The sequence below is a fragment of the Myotis yumanensis genome, unplaced genomic scaffold (genome assembly GCF_028538775.1).
Source record: "Myotis yumanensis isolate MYYU_CA2020_CCGP unplaced genomic scaffold, mMyoYum1.0.hap1 SCAF_4, whole genome shotgun sequence".
Classification (NCBI taxonomy): domain Eukaryota; kingdom Metazoa; phylum Chordata; class Mammalia; order Chiroptera; family Vespertilionidae; genus Myotis; species Myotis yumanensis.
In genome coordinates, this window is record NW_027223755.1 from 12,945,794 (window position 1) to 12,966,598 (window position 20,805).

Here is a 20,805-nt window from a genome sequence, read left to right on the forward strand (position 1 = left end):
TTTTGTGTCTGCACCCAAAGAACTCCATTTCCACATGCAATGGACTGCAGCTGGGAGCACCAGCTAAGCTAGCCAGATGCTGGGCTGGACTGTGCTTTGATAAGAAGCAGAAATTCTGGGCAGTGGCCTTTATTCTGGCCCCGCTGAAGACAAGGTTGGACTTCTTCCATGGTGAGATGACAGAAATGAGACTTCGGAGGGAACCCCCTTAATTTTACATCATCAATAAAGCTTTCCACAAAACCCCATCCTCTCGAGGGAGCCTCAGGAAATTCTTTTCCTTGTGGCACCCAAAGAACTCCACTTCCACCAATAACTCCTTGGTGTATGGAACAACGCTCCAACCAACTGAGCCACCAGGTCAGGTTGCCTGTTTTTTTTAAATAAAAATTCTAGTAGGTGTGAAGTGGTTTCTCATTGTGGTTTAGTTTTGGGTTTCCCTCTTGACTAATGATGTTGAGCATCTTTTCATGTGCTCATTGATCATTTGTATGTCTTTGGCTAAGTTGTTTTTTATTCTATCAGTGCTGCATTGAGATATAATTTACATTTGGTGAAATACATAACTCTTAGGAGTCCAGCTCAATGGATTTTGACAAATGAATATACACACATAAATATCACCCAGGGAAGACATAACGGTGTTTCAGTTACCCTAGAACCGTGGTCGGCAAACCACGGCTCGCGAGCCACATGCAGCTCTTTGGCCCCTTCAGTGGGCCTCACCCCATAACAAAGAAACAGAATTTCCGGAGGATGAGGCCCAGAAATCAGGATTTTAAAAAGTTCCCAGGTGATTCTAATGTGCAGCCAAGGTTGAGAACTACTGCATTAAATGGACTCAAACAGCATGTCCTTTTTTGTAGCTGGCTTAATTCATTCAGTGTAATGTGCTTGAGATCTGTGGGTGTTGTTGCAAGTGTCAGGATTCTGTTCTTTTTGGTTGCTGAATAGTATTCCTAAGTTTGAGTTTAGCAGAGTCTCTCAATGAATATTCTTACCTAGTCCCTCGATGAATCTTTGTTTGTTTGTAACTTTCGGCTGTTATGAATAAAGCTGCCCTCAACATTCTTGTACATGTCTTTATGTGGATATAGACTTTTCTTTCTCTCAGAAATATACCTGTGCGTGGAATTGCTGGGTGATAGGGAGGCATGTGTTGGACTTTATCAGAAGCTGGTAAAGGGAACCGCCAGTTTTCCAATGTGGTTGTTTCATTTCACACTCCCATCTGCCGGGAACATGCGCGTTCCACACCCTCACCATCACTAGCTATTGTCAGTCTTTTTAATTTTAGCCATTCTGGTGGGTGTGTGGTGGTATCTCAGTATGGGCTTAATTTGCATTTCCATGATGACTAATGATCTCAAGAGCCTTCACATTTGGAAAAGGTTATAATTTAAATTTTTACATTGAAAAAAAAAAATCAAGTTAGAAGACGGTAATGAGCACCTGGAGAACAGACCTTGCGAAGCCCAGAAGATTCTGTTGGAGCCCTTGCCCTGACAGCTGTGAGTTAGACAGACAGATGTCAGTTTCATCTTAGGCCACCAAGGAGTTGCCAAGTCAGTTAAAAGAGGCCTGGTGGGAGGGTGTGGGGACACCCATATTTAACGGATATTTTGAAAAAAGAGAGAAGGAAGTGGCAAGGCTCTCCCCTTTTACCTGAACTCACATCTGAGAGGCAGGGTTTTAGAAGGAGAATCTGATAATGATGTAGCCAGTTTAAGACCCTCACTGGTTCTCTACTAGCTTCAGACACAATCCAGCTCAGGCCCCTCCATGCCAACCCTTCATGACTTCATGACCCATCCCTTCCTCTCTGAGCAGCCGGCTGAATCTACTTCCCCACGAGTTGTCAGCTCCCAGTCTTTGCACCTGCTTGTCTGACTCTTGGAACACCACTAAGGTTTGGCTAATGAGGCTCAGCTGGGTCAGTGCCAGCCCCTCCCCCAGACTGGACCAGTTTCCAGTCCTCATCCTCCCTGGTCCCCTGGGGCCGGGCTGGTTGCCCTGTTTACTTCTCTGTCTCCCTCCCCAGAGGGAATTTCCTAAGGGGAGGGGATGTCTGGTTTAAAAGTTCTTCTTTGTCTTCTCAATACTCAACCCAGATACCTGTCGACCATCAGTACCAGCTCAAGGGCACCTGTGGACATCAGTACTAGTTGGATGGTGATGAATGCTCATGGGCTGGTGAAGGGAGGGTTCGAAAAGCAGGGTGACCCTCTTGCCCTGGGAACTTGTTCTCCGTTGGATTTGTTTTGTGTCACATATTGCTGGGCTAATATTCCAAAACCTGTATGGCAGATACAAACCACAAAGTCTTGTGATCTCACCTACTCTCTGCAACTCCCCTATCACAGCCGTTCACCCGAGTGGGACCAAGGATGACTCATGGTGAAGGATCAGGGAGCTGGTGGCAAACTAGACCAATTAGTTGTCATTTGAGTGGGTGCTATAGGCACCTGGCCAGGCGTAGGTGAGAGTATGATACCTGGATGACAGAGACTGGGCATGCCAAAAAAGAAGACGCACCTTCCCCTGAAAAGAAAAATGAGTGAAAGCAAAAGTTACCAAGAAAAGCAAGCTGAGCTCTGTTTCTGGCATTCCCGAGGAGTAACTGAAGCTCCCAACTACAGTGACAGTCGTTGATTGTCACTGTCCAGCTGACAGCCCACCCTGCCGGTTGGCACGCCTCACATTTATGTCCCCGTGGACCAGCTGGGGCTGGCAGAAATGCAGGATCTGACGCACCCGGTCTGGCCGGGGGCCCAGGGTTCTGCATTCCTAACATTCCCAGGTGATGCTACTGCTGGCCTCCGGACCCCACTGAACCAATCGGAACACAGTGATGTTTGAGGCAATAATTACACAGGATGTTTATTTTCCATCCCCTGCATTGGACTGTGGACGGAGAATAAATTGTACTAAATTCTGCCACACCACGTGACACAAACCAGGAGTTGTGCCTTACAGGCCCAAGATGTGTGCACAAACTGCCCTGAAAGAAGTTGTAGAGCTGGATGTACGTGAGAGGAAGCTGCAGCAGACCAGCTGGGTGGGAGGTCTGCAGAGGAGACACTTGGCAGAGTGGGTTGAACATCCAACAAGGGTCTCAACCTTTGATGCCAATGTAATGGGCAGCTTGCATGCCTTTCTTGAAACTTTACAGAGCGTTTTTGCAAGAAATGAATAAAGCTGATTATAATTTATAGATCCTGAAATGTCCAATTTGTTTTTCCTTTATTGATTGCATACTTGATTGAAAATGTATACCCTCCCCAACTCCTTCCAGGAAAGGATAAGCATAGCTTTATCTTTTTTTGTATTGTTTTCTCCCAAACTACGAACGTGTAGTCCTACTGCTTATGCAGCTGAACAGGCAAGAGACTGGAAAGCTTTATCTGAAGTTTTCTTCCTTAAATTTTTTAAAATTTCAGACTATTAAATAGAAGTAAGTGCTCACAAGAAGAAAAAAAATGGGACTTTTTACTACAGAAAGAACAAAGAAAAAGAAGTCACCTATGATATCAGCATTCAAAATCAACCACTGCTGAAACCATGGTGCATTTCTTCCTAGTTTTCTTAATACATTGTTGAGAGATAATTTTATAACCTTGTTTATTAAAGTCTGTATGCATCATTTTATATTATAATTTAAGCTTTTTTTCATGACTAAACTTCATATACCTCTTTTTAAACAATATTAGATCACATATAAGATTATATAGTAGAAAATGTCCTTTAACTTTTTTTTTTCCTAATTTCAAGAGGAGATTTTTGAAAAAAAGGGAAAAACTGCTTTGGTCTCATCCTTCTGAGAATATTGTGAGTCCTGGTTTAAGCTGAAAGGGCATATTTCCTGTCTGGCACTGTACTTAGCATATTACCTAGTAATTCACAATAGTTGGTTTTTAATGAAATGCTAGTACATTTTATTTAATTGGGTGTTTTTTTGTGTGGGTTTTTTTTTTTTTTTTTTGTATAAGCATATACACAATCTTAATCTGAGGATCCAGTTGTCAAGACAGAAACATAAATTGTTAATATGTATAGGTTTCAGAAGCTTGTGATTGGTGTTGTCAATAGTCTATCCTTATGGCTCATTGTTTGCATTATGTAATGTTGCATTTATTTTCTCTCATAGCTGCTGGCTCAGAAATTCAGGAGCAGCGTGGCTGGGCAGTTCTGAACAGGGTCTCTCATAAGGTTGCCAAGTCTGAGGGCTGTGTGGTTTGAGGGCTTGGCTGGGGCTGGAGGACCCGAGTCTGCTGTGGAGACACGCTCCACGCCCTTGTTGTGTGGCACAGCCCTGCACAGCCCCTTCCTCATGGGGACGGGTTCTGTTCCATTCGGTTTTTCTGTATTTTGTTCTTCTAGCTATTCTTTCTCTTTAAAGCTCTCTGTTGGGCTTTGTATATCCGCTGTGGAAATTCCAATCTTCACTTCGGATAGGTTAGGTGAGTCAGTGGTGAGGGGAACATGCCCTTATTATTGATGATCTTATTATTGATGATCCCTGTCTTCAGGTGACTTGTTAGTAAACAGGGTGGTCTGCTATCACTGAATGCTTGTAGGATGACTATGTGGAAACCATTGCCAGCACTGGGCAAGTTAGGTCTCTCCCTCTCTCTCTCTCTCTTTTGTCACACACACACACTGGACTTGAAGACAGACTGTAGTTGAACAAAGTAGTCTCTTAAAATGACAGTCTAAAATTTCAAATCCAAACAAGGGGTCTGCAGCGATAATAAAATTCACATTGTATGCAAAATGTAGTCTCTAAAGTGAAATTGTTCTGGATCATGAAAACCTTGAATTTATCTACTCCTTGTCCAGAGTTTGCTAGGTGATTCTGCCTTATAAGAATTCTCCTGACATAGTGTATACAGTTTACCTTTCACAACGTATGTTTTAAAAATTTAAAACCATTTACTAGCCATCTCTTTATTTGATGTAGAAAAGCATGAATAAAAAATATAAATATCACCTGCAATCCCATTGCCAAAATAACTTTATTTGTATAATGAAAAGATGTCTGCACCTTGAAAGGACATTGAGACAGATCCAAAATACACAGTTAACTCTCAAAGCCTCCTCTCTTCTGTGCCTTGAAGGTGGCCAGTTAAAAATTTCATCTCCCTTTAGAAAAATAAAAGGCCCTTTATGAACTTAGCCATTGCAGGAGCCATGCACACATCTTAGAAGTTCACACAAAAAGGGGCCCTACCATGTACACTATTTTCACCTGTGGTTATTAATTTTAAACTTTATTGTTGAGAGGATTACAGATGCCGCCCCCCTTTTCCCATTGACCCCCTCCACCCCACACCCGCCCCTCCCAGGCCTTCACCACACTATTGTCTGTGTCCATGGGCTATGCATATATGCATATAAATTCCTCAGTTAATCTCTCACCATGCCCTCTCCCCTCTCTCCCCCCTCCCCCCCCAATCCTTCCTTCCCTCTGAGATTCATCAGTCTGTTCCATGTTTTTATGTCTCTGGATCTATTTTGTTCATCAGTTTATTTTGTTCATTAGATTCCACATATGAGTTAGATCATGTGATACTTATCTTTCTTTGACTTGCTTATTTCGCTTAGCATAATACTCTCCAGGTCCCTCCATGCCAGTGTTCTCAACCTTGGCTGCACATTAGAATCACCTGGGAACCTTTTTAAAATCCTGATTCCTGGGCCTCATCCTCTGGAAATTCTGTTTCTTTGTTATGGGGTGGGGCCACAACATTAGTAACAAAGAAACAGAATTTCCGGAGGATGAGGCCCAGAAATCAGGATTTTAAAAAGATTCCCAGGTGATTCTAATGTGCAGCCAAGGTTGAGAACCACTGCTCCATGCTGTCTCAAATGGTAAGAGATCCTTATTTTTTATAGATGCATAGTATTCAATAGTGTAAATGTACCACAGCTTTTTTATCCGCTCACCTACTAATGGGCACTTGGGCTGTTTCCAGATCTTAGCTATTGAAGATAGAACTGCTATGAACATAGGGGTGCATATGTTCTTTCTGATTGGTGTTTTGGGTTTCTTAGGATATATTCCTAGAAGTTGGATCATTGGGTCAAATGGGAGTCCCATTTTTAATTTCTTGAGGAAACTTGGTACTGTTTTCCACAGTGGCTGCACCAGTCTTCATTCCCACCAGCAGTGTACTAGGCCCTAGAGTTCTCTTTTCTCCACATCCTTGTGAAGAACGCAAACACTTGTCATTTGTTGATGGTAGCCATTCTGACAGGTGTGAGGTGATACCTTGTTGTTGTTTTAATTTGCATCCTTAGATGATTAGTGACTTTGAGCATTTTTTCATATATCTCTTGGCTGTCTGTAAGTCCGTTTTGGAGAAGTGTCTATTTAGGTCCTTTGCCCATTTTCAAATTGGGTTGTCTTCCTTTTTGTTAAGTTGTATGAGTTCCTTATATATTTTGGCCGTTAACCCTTTATCAGATGCATCATTGGCAAACACGTTCTCCCATGCAGGGGCTCCCTTTTCATTTTGTTGACCTAACATTATCTGACAAACCTCTTTTCACATCAATGCCTGCATTCCAGCTTCATTCCTGTTGGGGGCAACACAGTGTCCCACAGCATAAATTCAGCCAGTCATCTCTTGATGTATATTTGGGTTATTCTCAGGCTTTTGCAATTACAGATCTTTATTTAGATCTCTTGACATACTTTTGATGTCCCTAAAGGGAATTCCTTGGGATGGAATTCTTGAGCCCACTTTCGTGTTCTTTGCATCTGACTGTTGCTTTCACATCTACATTATTCAGCCTCAGATCTGGCAGCACCAGCCTGGAATGGTACTTTACACATGAAAGGCAACTCTCTTCTTTGAGGTTTTCCTGGGACTTTAGGTAAGTTCCTGGCTTGAATATGGAAGTCAGATAAACAAGCTCAAAGCTCATGACATCATATGTCAGTTCCTCAGTTTAGAGTTAGTTGAGTGCTGTGCGAGGTAGGGGGTACTGAAAAGTTTCAGAGGCGTTTCATTCATGCAACACATGCTTATCAGTGTTTTGTACATGTCAGGCACTGGGGGAACAAAGTTAAAAAGATGTGCTCACCTTCCCGGGAGCAGTGGTTTGTGCAAGGCAGCCCAATGGGGGCACCAGAAAATGGGTGAAAAGGGGCTTGAATCAAGACCTGCAGGAGGGTCAGACGATCCGATGAAGGCTGTGGGGTGGGAGGAAGGGCATTCTAGGCAGAGGCCACTGCCCGTGTGAAGACTTGGAGGCAAGGAAAACCGACTGGGATTGGCACTGGGGAGAACCCAAACCATGGAGCCATGTGTGGCCACGTTGGAATGATCAATGCAGATCAAATCCCAGTCCTGGAGTTTACGTTCTCCTCACGGCATTTAGTTATAAGTGAGATTATTGAAACTATGCCTAACACATAATGTCCAACAAATTGTGCTCATGCCCATGGAAATGCATGGCTGCCTTTCAGAAATACAGTGTCTATCTTTGGAATACTAGAATCCCTAAAGCCACATAAACATCTCCCCCTGTCAGTGGTATTATCATGGAGAAAGATGTTTTACAGAAATGGATTTTCAAGTAACTGAAGTTTATTCTCTTGGTTACGAACTTTAAAAACATTACATGACGAGTGATGGCATTTTTCTGCACATCTGAACATGGGTAATATCCTTTCCCTTCTGGATGATCAGGACTAATTGCTCTGTATTGTACCATCTGCCTATGGGTTTGTGTGTGCTTCTTGGTGCCTCCATCTCTATCCTTGGCTCTTTGTCAGCTTCCATTTCTTCTGCCCACTGCCCTTCCTCTCCTCTCCACAGTTGTTTACATGGTTGTTATGAAACCGTATGTCCTAATGAGAATGCTATTAATGTAAACATCATGTTTGCTTACTTGCTCTTCATTGTGAATTAAAATCATGCACGTCCCTTATAAATAAAGCTTTGTTTTAAAGAATTCTAACTGTACAGAAACAGAGAGCATAAAAAATGAACATAGTTCTTCCAAAGTATTCCTTCCACACCTACCCTGTATGGATCAGGGGTCTCCAGAGAAACAACCAATAGAGAGTGTGTGTGTATCTCTAACTCTGTATATCTATAGATATCTATAGATACACACACGCACAGATTTATTTTAAGGAACCGGTTCATGCGATGGTGGCAGCTTAGCAAGTGCAAAATCTGCAGGGTGGGCTGGCAGGCTGGATACCCAGGGAGAGTTGTAGCTCAAGTCCAGAGGCAGAATTCCTTCCCACGCTGTTCTCTTCAGATTGGAGGAGGCTCATCCACAGCACGGAGAACAGTCTGCTTTACTCCGCATCTCCTGATTTAAACGTTAATCTTATCTCCAAAGTACCTTCACAGAAACACCTGTCTCACGGGCGCAAACCCCAGCGTTCCGTCCTGGCCTCCCAGGGTCTGTTGCTCACTCTGTTCCAGGGCCTCCTGGCTGGTCCCTGGGAGGGCCGGGCATGTCCTCTGCCTGGACCTTTCCCTCATGTCCCTTGGCTTGCTCCCTCACCTCCTTCTTACCCGCCCAGTGTCTCCTCGGTGGGTCCACCCAGCACCCTGTTTAAGACAGAGCTATGCTTCCTGCACTCAACCACCTCCTGTGGCCCAGTGTACATTCTAACACTCTAGCCCTTACATGTTAGGTCTATAGTTTATGTCGTTGTGAGCCCCCGCCCCCCCCCCCCCGCCCCCTCCATACCCCCTGAAGGCAGGGATCTGGGTTCCCTGGTGTTTCCCAGGCAGGGTGCCTCACTCGTAGTCCATGCTCAATGAACATTTGAGGATGAACTGATGGGGCCCTCCTTGTTCCCCTGCTGCTGGCTCAGCCCCTTGGGCTCAGCGCCTCTGACCCGCTTCCCTCTCTATTTCCAGACCGGCCTCATTGTCGCCTGCTACCACGGCTTTGTGGATGCTGTGGTGGTCTTGGCAGAGTGCCCCCATGTTGATGTCAACTGGCAGGACAGCGAGGGGAACACGGCCCTAATCACAGCTGCACAGGCAGGTAAGACCTTGCTTCTTCTTCCCCTCAGAGTCCAGGCCTGAGAGCAGCTGTTGGGGTGAGGGGGGCCCTGGGCATGACCTCAGCTCCAGACATGAATGTAAGGAGGCAACCTGAGCAGGGACCCTGTTCTACTCCTCAGAGGTACAAGGAAAGGGCGACGGGTGTGGTGCACACCTTCTGTGCACTGGGGACCCAGCAGTGCAGAACTCAGCACTGGGCAGAGCGAACCCGGAGACACCCCAAAGCTTTGGAGGCTGAAGCTGCACCGCAAACCCAACCTGATGGTCACTTCACCTAGAGCAGGGGTCCTCAAACTTTTTAAACAGGGGGCCAGTTCACTGTCCCTCAGACCATTGGAGGGCCAGACTATAGTTTTAAAAAAAACTATGAACAAATTCCTATGCACACTGCACATATCTTATTTTGAAGTAAAAAAACAAAACGGGAACAAATACAATATTTGTATTTGCATGTGGCCCGCGGGCCGTAGTTTGAGGACCCCTGATCTAGAGCTTCGTACCCCACCCCCATCAGAGACTCGGGATCAGAAAGATTCGGGGGAACTCACTAGCAGAAGAGCCATGCCCGGGGTTAGTGATGGTATAAAAGTAGACACGCTTCCCGGGCCGCCTCGCACTCGGCCTGGAGATGCAGAGAGAGCCAGGAGCTACTTGCGGGGTGTGTGTCAGTGTAACAAGACGGGGCTGTTTGTGAGACACCAGGTGAGCGTGCGTCCCAGTAAGTGTCCTTCTGCCCAGGCGTCCTCTCCAGGGGCGTCCGCGTGCCCACACCGCCGGGCACTCCGTGGCTGTCCTCTCCCAGAACGGCATGCAGGCCTTTTTGAGACAAACAGGACAGCTATGCTGGTCGCCTCAGGGCCGCACTTGGTTTGTAACCGTGGTATTAACCGGTTTCGTAACTGAGCGCTTTCAAAATGCTTGGCTCCCAGGATGACAGCCTTGCATCACGCAGGTTCTCAGTTGCAAAGAAGCGCTTCTGGCTGAGCCGGAAGGACCAGGTGTGGGCAGCTCGGGCTGGAGGGAGTTGTTGGGAATCCGACCCAGTCAGGGCCGTGGAGCTGGAGAAAATGCCCCAAACCACACCACCGCACGTTGGTTATGGAAAGTAAACATCTGCCGCTGCCCCCGGAGAGAGACCTACCTGCCTGTCCCGTCTCGCACCACCAGCTGGTGTCTGAGCCAGCGTGGGTGACCGAGCAGGGAGCGCCCGGAGGCTGGAGAAGCCAGTGTCTGCAATGTCACCCCCCGCCCCCCTGCCCCCGCCCGCCCTCATGTGCAGGAAGCAGCCTGTGTACATGCCTTTCAGTCAGGATGTGGGAGGTGGAGAAAGCCCTGATTTACAGAGGGGTCGGGGTGTCCTAGGACACGGTTGCTTCACCAGGTTTCGGGGTGTGAAGCTTTACCACCACAGAGGTAGGGCCACCAGGCTTTGAAAGCCCAGTTGCACAACTTCCTGAGCTGGGAAGGTGGGAATGGATATGGTGACCGGGCAGTGACCAGGGGCTCATCATTCAGTACCTCCCACTGGCCAGGAGCTGGGTCGGTGCCCAGCAGGTGGGAGTTGAGGGCATTTCTGCCCTTGGGTAATTCTCCAGTTAATGGCCATCTGATGGAGCTCTGATGCCGTGCAGTGAGAACACTCCATCTAGCTGGTGGTTCAGGACAGGGGATGTGAAGGAGGGACCTTGAGCTGGGTGGTGAAGAAGTCAGAGGCGAGCTGGTCCAGCCAATGCATCCCAAAGCCACAGGGCCCAGAGGGGGCCCAGTGCGTCTTAGGAATGGCAGGTTAGTGTGGCTGTAGGACTGCTTGTGTCTAGGACAGATGAGAAGCGTAGATAAAATGTGAGGGAATGCATGTGAGTGGCATGAGTCTGCGTGTGTGGTGACAGGGGCCAGATGACCCTGGTGGGCCCAGAGGCGGTTGCAGAGGCAGAAAGCTCGGGTCTCTGTGCCTGTGATGGGGGCGATGCAGGACAGGTGGGGTCTGGCCCGGCTGTCAGCCTCTGGACCTTGGATGCTGCTGACTGCAGGGGGTGGGGTGGGGGTGGTGGTACAAGGATGGGCTCCAGTTGTGCTCAGGCCTTTGAAGGGCTGAGGCAGCAAAGTAAGAGGTCTCGACGGATGGTGGGTGGGGAGTGTGGGACGTTCCAGTGAGTTCATAGGTGACACTGAAGCTGCTGGTCTGGGGACCCCTCTTTAGAGGTTCTCATTTTTTTTTAATAAAGGCTGCCCCTGAGGGGCCAGTGAGGATCAGTGCCCAGGGGTTGAGGTGCATTAACCCCTACCCGTGCTGCTCATGCGGGTGGGCTCTCCCATTGACATAATACATCACATTTACTGAGTATGAGTTTCACATGTTTGGGTGAACTATCTGTTAGGCACTATATTAAACTTTTTACTCTAACAGATTTACTTTTAGACTATAGAACATAGAGTGAGAACTGCTTTGAAAATGAATTTATCTCTTCATTCTTAATCCAATTTTAGCCTTCACATATGTAAAAAATAACTTATATTTCATTTTCTTTATTTTTATTATTTTAATCCTCACCCCAGGGGTGAGGCTATATATATATATATATATATATATATATATATATATATTGTTGAAACAGAAACATCAATCGGTTGCCTCCCAACTTGGGATTGAACCTGAAATCTAGGTATGTGCCCTGACTGGGAATCACACTTGCAACTTTTTTGGTGTACAGAATGATGCTCAACCAACTGAGCCACCCAGACAGCCAAAATAACTTATATAGAGGTTCTCATTTTAAATGGTGGCTGGGGCAGCCTCTCAGAGGACATTAAAGCTGGGGAGCTGGGGTCACAGACCTGTGTGAGATGTCAGAGGGACACAGAGCCATCCTTAATAAAAGTGAGAATAAAGGAAAGCAACCAAGGGGCTGCTCTCGGCATTCTGTGCTGTTGTACCAGAGAGACCAGAGAGTCTGTTTAGGCTTTTCGCTGCTAGAATCAGGTGATGTCCCATTTCATCCAGTTCCATAACCAGTTGTACTTATTTGATGATTTCTGTATTTCAGAAGATGTCTAGTCATATGTGCTTACAACAAAAAATCATTATTAAACAACAAAAAAACACCCTTTCATTCTCCCAAATGCTCCATCTCCCAAATTGACCAAGTTCTAGCTACTTGCCCTTTCAGATTTCTCCTTTTCCAACACAGGGCGTGCGTCCACTTTTATTTAAATGAAGAGGCTAACACAGTTGAGATCGTGGTTTTAACTTTTTTCACTTACCAGATCTTTATCTTTTCTACCGACGTGCACAAGATTACCTTGTTCTTACAGGCACATTCCTGAGTGTGAGTGTATGTTCCTGGCTGTGTCCCCCCTGTCCAATATCTGTGAGATAGTTCAATAAACAGTGGCTCATCCATTCTATACAAGATCCTGCTATAACACAAATGCTTATTTAGCAATTACTTCATGTACACCAGCTGCGCTAAGTGCTGGGTCTACCGCAGTGAACAGAAGCACACCTCCTCCCTCCCAAAGTCTAGTTCATGTGGGGGAAGGGAAGGCATTTGTGTCTGGGAGGTGCATTTCTGAGGAGGATGCATCTGGCAGGGTCCTGGCTGGGAACAGGTGGAGCAGTAGGCATGCTCAGAGGGTAAACTGAGGAGCTTATCAGGGGACTGTTAGTGGGGGCGGGGCAGAATTAATGGACAGGACCCTGGAGAGAGTTACCCTGGCAGAGGGCTTGGCTGCCTTTCAGACACGTAACCTGAGCAGGCCCCTGCGGGGGAGGCGGGTGGGGAGGCTGGGGTCAGTACCCCCCTCTGTTTCCTCCATCCAGGTCCCTGTGCTGAGCCCCACTGGAGACTTTAGGGCTAAGGAGCAGGGCAGATTTTGGAGATTATCGTCCCTGCGAAGCAGGGCAGAGGAGGAAAGAGAAGTGCATGGATAGCTTCTTAGAGCTTATCATAGGGCATGTACATTTTAAAAAATTTTTCTTTTTAAATATATATCTTTTTTATTTCAGAGAGAGTAGGAGAGAGAGTGAGAGAGAGATAGAAACATTGATGAGAGAGAAACATTGATGGGCTGCCTCCTTCACACCCCCTACTGGGGATTGAGCCCACATGTGCCCTGACCAGGAATCAAACCGGTGACCTCCTGGTGCATGGGACGGCACTCAATCCACGAGCCACACCGACTGGTGGCATGTACATTTATGTGGCTGCTGCCAACTGGCCTTTAGAAAGAACTACCAATTCGTAGTTCCCAGCGAGTTCCCAGGGGTGTTCTTGCCAGCTGGGGACATGATCACTTTTCAGTGTTTGCTGATTGTTGTTTGCAGTTGTGTTTGCCTGATTCTCACCGGAGCCTAGGATCTGCGGGGCCGTTGGGGTGCAGTTTGCGGAGTACCCAGTGAAACGGCTTCCACAACGAGGAAATTGCCTTCTCACGCAACAGGACGAAACAGGATGTCTGAAGGCGATAGCTGGAGGGTTGCTTCACTGGGTGGCTCTGTGATGTCAGGACCTGGGGCCAGCTTCTCAGAAATGCTCTTGACCTTTCCCTCATGATCTCAAGAAGGACCTGGTACGGCTTCCTGTTGCCACACACAGAGGCCTCACAAAGGAGGAGCAATCGCTGTCGTGTTTCGTTCTCTAAGAGGGAAAAACATTTCCAGAAGCCTCCAGCAGTTTCGTTTACATCTCATGGCCGGCTCACATGGCCCACACCAAAACAACTGGCTGGCAGGGGAGGTGGAATGACCTCAAGTGACTTGGTCTAGCCAACACCGGCCCCAGCAGAACCTGTGTGGTTAAGGAAAACTTTAAACAGCCACATGTTAATATTATTTGCTACTGCAACTGTGTTGGATGTCTGGGAGTTGGCAGTCCTGGCTTTCTACAGGACTCACTCAGCGTCTGTGAGAATAAATTAGGATGCAAATGCTGTGATCTGCCTGCCGGGTGTTCTCGACAGGCTACTTAATGCACAATAAAAACGCAGCCAAGTCTCTATTAGGCCTTGCAATGGAGAGGAGAATGTATGGCAATAAATCCTCAAATAATCCCTCAATCTCATTTAGCCAGTAATTTCCACTTCTACCATACCTCCCCTAACAAAAATACAATACAAAATCAGATAAGCGAAGAAATGAATAGTAAGTCCCAGGGATGGAGTGATGCGTTTCTCGTTCCTCCTTAACAAATGGCAGGAGTAAGGTGCAGCGAGTAAGCCGAGGGCTCTCTTTGAACTGGTGATAATACAGAGTCGGCCGGGTATGAGGAATCTTTGGTGCGTCCTTGAAACTTGTTATTTCTTGAACTTACTTTAAAATTTTGGAAGGAAAGGTCCCGACATCCAGCCAGCCTGGCATTATTCCCTCCTGCTGCTGGGGACACTGTGGCAGCGAGGCTCCCAGGGGTGACCGGGGTGAGCTCCGACTGCCTGTACCAGGCCTGGCTCTGAACTGGATTTGGGGAGGGTTTCACTTCAGGGGAGAGTTTATGACGTGGCCAGAAGCCAGGAATAAATGCCTCTTCATTCTATTTGTCATATTTGTTATCACTACCCAAGATCATAATTTCTGTCTGACTTCATTGTGATTTTTTTTTTGAGATGTTTTCCTTTCTCTTGGTTCCTACTCTTCACTTAAGAAGTCAGAACTTGGTAAGTCTCTGCAGTTTCCTAGCATTCCCTTGCCCTTTCCTGTAAACTCCAGTTATGGGAGCCTTTTTTGTGATCCCTGCAGTGCCGGCCCCTGCCTGCTGGCCAGGCAGGCGTGAGCCCGGGCCAGAGCCAAGCTCACCCTGCTCCTCAGTCAGACACCTGCTCTCCCCACAGACCAGGAGGGAGGCCTGTCTGAGCGACCCTCCCCTGCTCCCCGTCTGCATCTTCCTCTTTAGGATGGGGCCAGTGCATTCTCCCTGCAGTACCTGTGGGATGTGATATTTCCAAAGTCAACACTTCCCTCTACTGGCCTGGTTTGGAAAACTTACATTTTGAGTACCTGGTGTCAAACCAATCAAGTCTTTAGACAACCAAATTCTGTAACATTTTTTCCATTTTTAGAGCAGTACGGGTTTATTGTCTATTTTATTTCTTTGAATAAAGGGGTAAACAAGATTCTTAGCCCATAATTGGTACTCAAAAAAGGTTCGATTAATCAACAATTGATCATTGTGATGGCCATTTAGTCTCAGGTAATGTAGATTATGGCTTGAAAGTTAACAACCTTTATGATAAGTATACTTTTTCCAAGGGAGAAGTAGGAATCCTTTGGCCTTTTTACTTAGTAAATATTTGTTGAACTTGCAGTGAATTGGAAGTTTTGGACTCATGAGCAGACTCTTGAGGACTATGGTGGCCACATGGGAATGTGGATTACATGACATCATGGTTCAGTTGCCTAACCCACCCTTGGGGGACCAGGGCAGAGCTTGCATCAGAAGGGATAGCTCATCAGGTATCTGGGTAAAAGGGAAGGAAGGATGTTCCAGGCAGAGAGACTAGCATGTGCAAAGGCCACCAGATTGGAGAAAGAATGGTGCACAGGTGAATTAAAAGGAGAGTGGAGTGAATGCAAAGTCTACAAGGGTGTTGGTGCAAGAGTTGAGGTTGAAGACAGGATTTAGAAGAGAAAAAATAATTTTTCCTCTACCCTTCTGAGTTCTTGACTGAGAACCCTATAATAAAAGGCAGATTAAAAAGAGAAAATCAGACTTCTATAAACATGTTTACATGGGAGACCCAGAGGAAAAATGAGTGACTCAGGGAGGTGGCTTAGACCTCCAGCTTATAGAGCATCTTCACCAAAGAACAATAAATTAGTGGAAAAATTTCAGGACAAAGGAAAGCACTATTAGGCTTCCAAGGGCAGCAAATTATGGGAGGGGAAAACTAATGGTAGATAAAGGCTAGTTAGTAAATTTGTTTTGTAGATTCCTCCTGTGCCACCCCCAGGCTGATAGTCTCTAAAAACAAACATTTTCCCCTCTTCTTTTTGTACCTATATGAGATAATAGATGTTAACTAAATGTACTGTGGTAATCATTTCACAATATATGTAACTCAAATCATTATGCTGTACACTAAACTCATACAGTGCTGTATGTTAATTATATCTCAATAAAACTGGGGGAGGAATACAAATTTAAATTTAGAAAAATTATGTCCTACTTTTAGACAAATGGGAGAAGGCAGTGAGCTTTTCTTATGTCTACTCTTTCTCAGTTGCCTTCAGCGCTAAATCATCCTTATGCCAAACTGGCACATTTTGGGGTGGCATATTCTAATACCCTTCAGAGGGCACAGCCAGATAAAAAGGAGATAGCCTGTTAAAGTGCTGAGAATTCATCTAAAGAGTAGAAGCCACTCAGGGTTTTAAGTGGTAGTAGTGCTGGTTAAAAGAGTTTCTTCTTTAAATTATCATGCTGGTAGTGTGGAGAATGGATGAGGGGCAGAATGGGACCAGAGAGAATAGTTAGGAGAGGGATTGTACCTTATTTGGGGTGTGGTGGCCTGGATGAGGGGTAGAAGAGGGGATGGAGAACCAGGGCAGGTTTGGAAGATATTAAGAGGTGAGATTGGCAAAACTCCATGATAGCTTGGATGGGGAAAGGGTAGGTAGAGGGCTGAAGACAATGCCCATATTTCTGGCTTGGGCACCTCAGTGATTGGTGGTGTTCATCACTGAATAAGGAATGTGGGAGAGAGGAGCAGGTTTGGAAGAAACATGTGTTGAGTTTCTTTGTGGGGTGTCCAAGATGAAATATCCAGTAGACAGATATTTAGGTAAGAGACTTAGGAAGAGAGACTGAGCTAGAGATAAGCGATCTGGGACTTTTAAGGTGATGATTGGATCCAGGAGAGTGGATAGAATCACCAAGAGAGGGTGTGTAGGATGAGAAGCTGGTTTGGTCACACATCTGAGGTACAACAGCATTTCAGAAGGAGAGGACAGAGGAGCTCATAAAGAAAACTGACAAGGAGTGGCTAGAGAGGCAGGTGGAAAATTGGAAGGGTCAACTTTCTGGATATCTGAGGGAAAAGAGGTTACAAAGGATAGAAGACATAGTGCTAAATATAGAGGTGTCAAGTAAGATGAGGACTGACTAGTAACCATTGGATTTTGCTACAAGACAGTCACTGGGGGCCATTGGAAGGCAGTTTCAGGACAATTAGGGGAGGATCAGTAGCAAGAGTGAGAGTAGGTGGTTCTGGGACTTAGACTGGAAAGGAATCAAATGGTTGATGGTGGGTGGAATGCAAAGACAGGTCCATAGGATCATTGTCGGTCATTACAACAGACCGGATACTTATGCCCCCCCTCCGAATTCATGTGTTATATCCGAATCCCCAAGTGATGGTATTAGGAGGTAGGGCTTTTTCAAAGTGATTATGTCAAGAGGGTGGAGCCCTCATGAATAGAATTAGTGCCCTTGTGAGAGACTCCAGAGAGTTCCCCCACCCCTTTTGCTGTTGAAGACACAGCAAGAAGATGGCCACTTATGAACGAGGAAGCAAGCCCTCACTGAATCAGCAGGCATGGACTTCCCAGCCTCTAGAACTGTGAGAAATATTTGTTGTTTAAGCTACCCAGTCTATGGTAGTTTGTTATAGCAGCCTGAAAGGACTAAGACATAGATATAGATATAGATATAGATTTAGATATAGATATAGATATAGATATAGATTTAATTTTCAAAATTGAGCTATCAGTTGTTAATGTGTGAATACATTTTTTGGGGAACACTGAGCATACATATCAGCATATTGTTGCACAACAAACAAACCTCAAATTCTAAAATATGTTTATTGTTCATGCATCTGTGTATGGGCTGGGGACCTGGGGATCTTGGCTGCTTTTGCTTGTGTGTCTGTGGTGAGCCGGACCCTGTCCTAGGGTGTGCTTGGGTACCTCAGCTTTGCTCCATGCATTTCTTGTTCTGTTCTCAGGACCATCAAGTTAGCCTTGACATGTTCTTAGGAGTTAGTTGAGGCACAAGTGTGACAGGGAGTTCAGACGAGTAAGTGCATTTCAAGGTTCTGTTTGTATCACACCGCAAATGTCCCAGTTCTTGACAGAAGAATTTTGAAGCCACGTGGAAAAGAGCAAGGTGAAGAATTTGGGCCATGAAAGCAATCTGATGGATTTGCAAGGAAGCAGAGGTTGAAGGGAAAGAGGAGGTAATTGGTAGCACAAGTCCTGGAGGGGAGAAGAGATTGGCATCTTTAGGGGAAGCATCACCCTCCCTTTTCAATAGGAGGGAAGGAGGGACTGCTGTGGATGTGGGATGTTGGCGGGGCTATCGGGGAAACTTGAGGGAGTTTCCCTCTTGTGGTTTCTGTTCCCTCTGTGAAGGAAGAGGCGCGTCATCTCCTGGGAAAGGGGTTTGCTGTGCAGCAGGGGACCTAAGAGTGGGAAAGTTTTAAATTTCCCCCATGGGGATTGAGAGTCGACTGTAAACACAGCAGTGTTGTTGGGCCTGGTTGAAAATCCAGTCGAGCGTGGCTACCATGGATTTCTACCCCATACACTCTCAGCAGAGATGCCACTGGGTATCCGAAGTGGTACCAGGAGCCGAGAATGTGGTGGTACCAGGGGTCAGCTTTGACTTTTCTCTTTCTGTTAGATGGCTCAGCCAAACAATCACTGAGGCCCGTCCATTCACTTCTAAAGGAGCGTTGTGAGTCAGCCTCTTCTCTCCCTTCTCCTGCTCTCCCAGGGACCTGGCCACTGTCTTCCGTCCATTGCATGCCCATCACAGCCTCTCAGTGAGCTCCCCTCAGCATCAGTAAGGGATGGGGACAGTGTGGAGGGAGCCACACCTGGCAGCCAGCCAAGAGTCATCATCTTTACCTTGTGTCTTGTCCAGTGGCCCTACGCTAGATCTCCCTTTTATAAAATAAACTTTGATTTTAGAATAGTTTAGACTTACAGAAAAACTGCAAAAATTATACAGAGCGTTCCTGTTTACGCTGTACCCCTGGTTTCCCCTGTTCTTAGGATCTGGAATTAGTATGATACATTTGACACAATGAATGAATAAATCTTGATGCATTTTTATTATTCACTCAAGTTTATCCTTTATTCCAAGTTCCTCAGTGTTTTCCTAATATCCTTTGTTGTTGTTCCAGGATCCCATGTTGGACTCCATATTACATTTAATGGTCACGTCCCCTTAGGCTCCTCTTGGCTATGAAGTTTCTCAGACTTTATGACTTTGACAGTTTGGGGAGTACTTGTTAGGTAGTTTGTAGAATGTTCCTCAATTGGGATTTGTCTGATGTTTTCCTCATGATTAGACTGCAGTTATGGGTTTTGGGGAGGAGGACCACAGAGGAAAGTGCCATTCTCAGTACATCATATCAAGGGTGCTGTTAAAGACAAAAGATATTCAGTGACACTTGTTACAGATGGTAAGGCAGACCCTCGTCAGGATCAGCTTGATAGGTATAGGGACCACCGCATTGGGGTTTTGCCATGGGGTAGAGGCATGTGGCCCACTGGCCGTAAGTTTGACATGCTTAAGGGATTGGCTTCCACTCCAAATACAACAAGGAAATGTGGTTCTTATAGCCCCCACCATAAGAAGCAAGGTGAAAGTCAGTAGATGGAAAATTCAGAGGAAACATCAGGGATAAGGGATAGTCTAGCTCTGTGGTCAGCAAACTGCGGCTTGCGAGCCACATGTGGCTCTTTGGCCCCTTGAGTGTGGCTCTTCCTGGGCCTTAGGACAGTGATGGCGAACTCATTTTTTTTGGTTGATTTTTCTTTGTTAAATGGCATTTAAATATATAAAAATAAATATTAAAAATATAAATCTTTGTTTTACTATGGTTGCAAATATCAAAAAATTTCTATATGTGACATGGCACCAGAGTTAAGTTAGGGTTTTTCAAAATGCTGACACGCCGAGCTCAAAAGGTTCGCCATCACTGGCCTAGGAGAAGGTTGAGGAACCTGATTAAAGTTCCGTCAAGCAGACTCTTTGTGAGTACCTGCTATCAATGTGATTTGTCAACAACAGGTTGATGTTGATCTTGGTCACCTGGCTGAGGTTGTGTCTGCCAGGTTTCTCTATTGAGAAGTTCTCTCCTCTCCCGCCTTTCCATGTTCTACTCTCTGGAGGGAACCCACAAGTTAAGGGGTGCATTGCTGTGCTCCACCTCCTTGAGAGCGGAGCACCTGCATTAATTATTTGGAACTTTTCTGCCCAGAAACTTGTTTATTGTATCAGGCACTTTTTATACAACACATTATCTCTTATAATTTTCACAATTGTGAGATTGATATCATCTCTTATTTTCCAGATGTAGAAACAGGGACTCAGTGAAGTTGATTCCCCTTCCCAGGGTCACTCAGATTTTAAGTGGCGGGCTGGGGACTTGAACTTGAGTGTTCTCAGAGCCAACTCTCTCAAGTGCTAAAGTCTCTACACTGTTGTTTAATCACCCCACTAAAGGTATTTCACATGGACTTATTTCTTGGGTCAGCTGTGTCTTTCTCTTAGGCAAGGTAAACATCATTGGGGGAAAGGTGTTCTTGGGGTCTGCATGGTGAGTCCACCCTTTGCAAGGGCTTTCTCTGAGGACTTGAGGGAATCCTATAAATCCTATTCTAAGTTGGATTAGGCTCAAACTAGATTTCAATATGGTACAAGTTTGGCTTTTGTTATGCAAGGAAGGCTGTGTTCTATCTATTTTTCTTTCTGAAAAAGGGAAGCTCCCTTTGGTTAATCGGCATGGTTTTTAAGAAAAATATTAATATCGACACATTTTT

At 45.8% G+C, this 20,805-nt stretch overlaps 1 protein-coding gene across 1 annotated transcript in view; it reads left to right on the forward strand.

The window, feature by feature from the left end:
• The window catches only part of ANKRD33B (ankyrin repeat domain 33B), a 65,422-nt gene that overhangs the window by 25,864 nt on the left and 18,753 nt on the right, over positions 1-20,805 (forward strand). Inside the window, exon 2 of the mRNA XM_070411897.1 lies at positions 8,892-9,021. Coding sequence (XP_070267998.1) covers positions 8,892-9,021 — 130 coding nt within the window. The remainder of the gene's footprint in view (positions 1-8,891; positions 9,022-20,805) is intronic.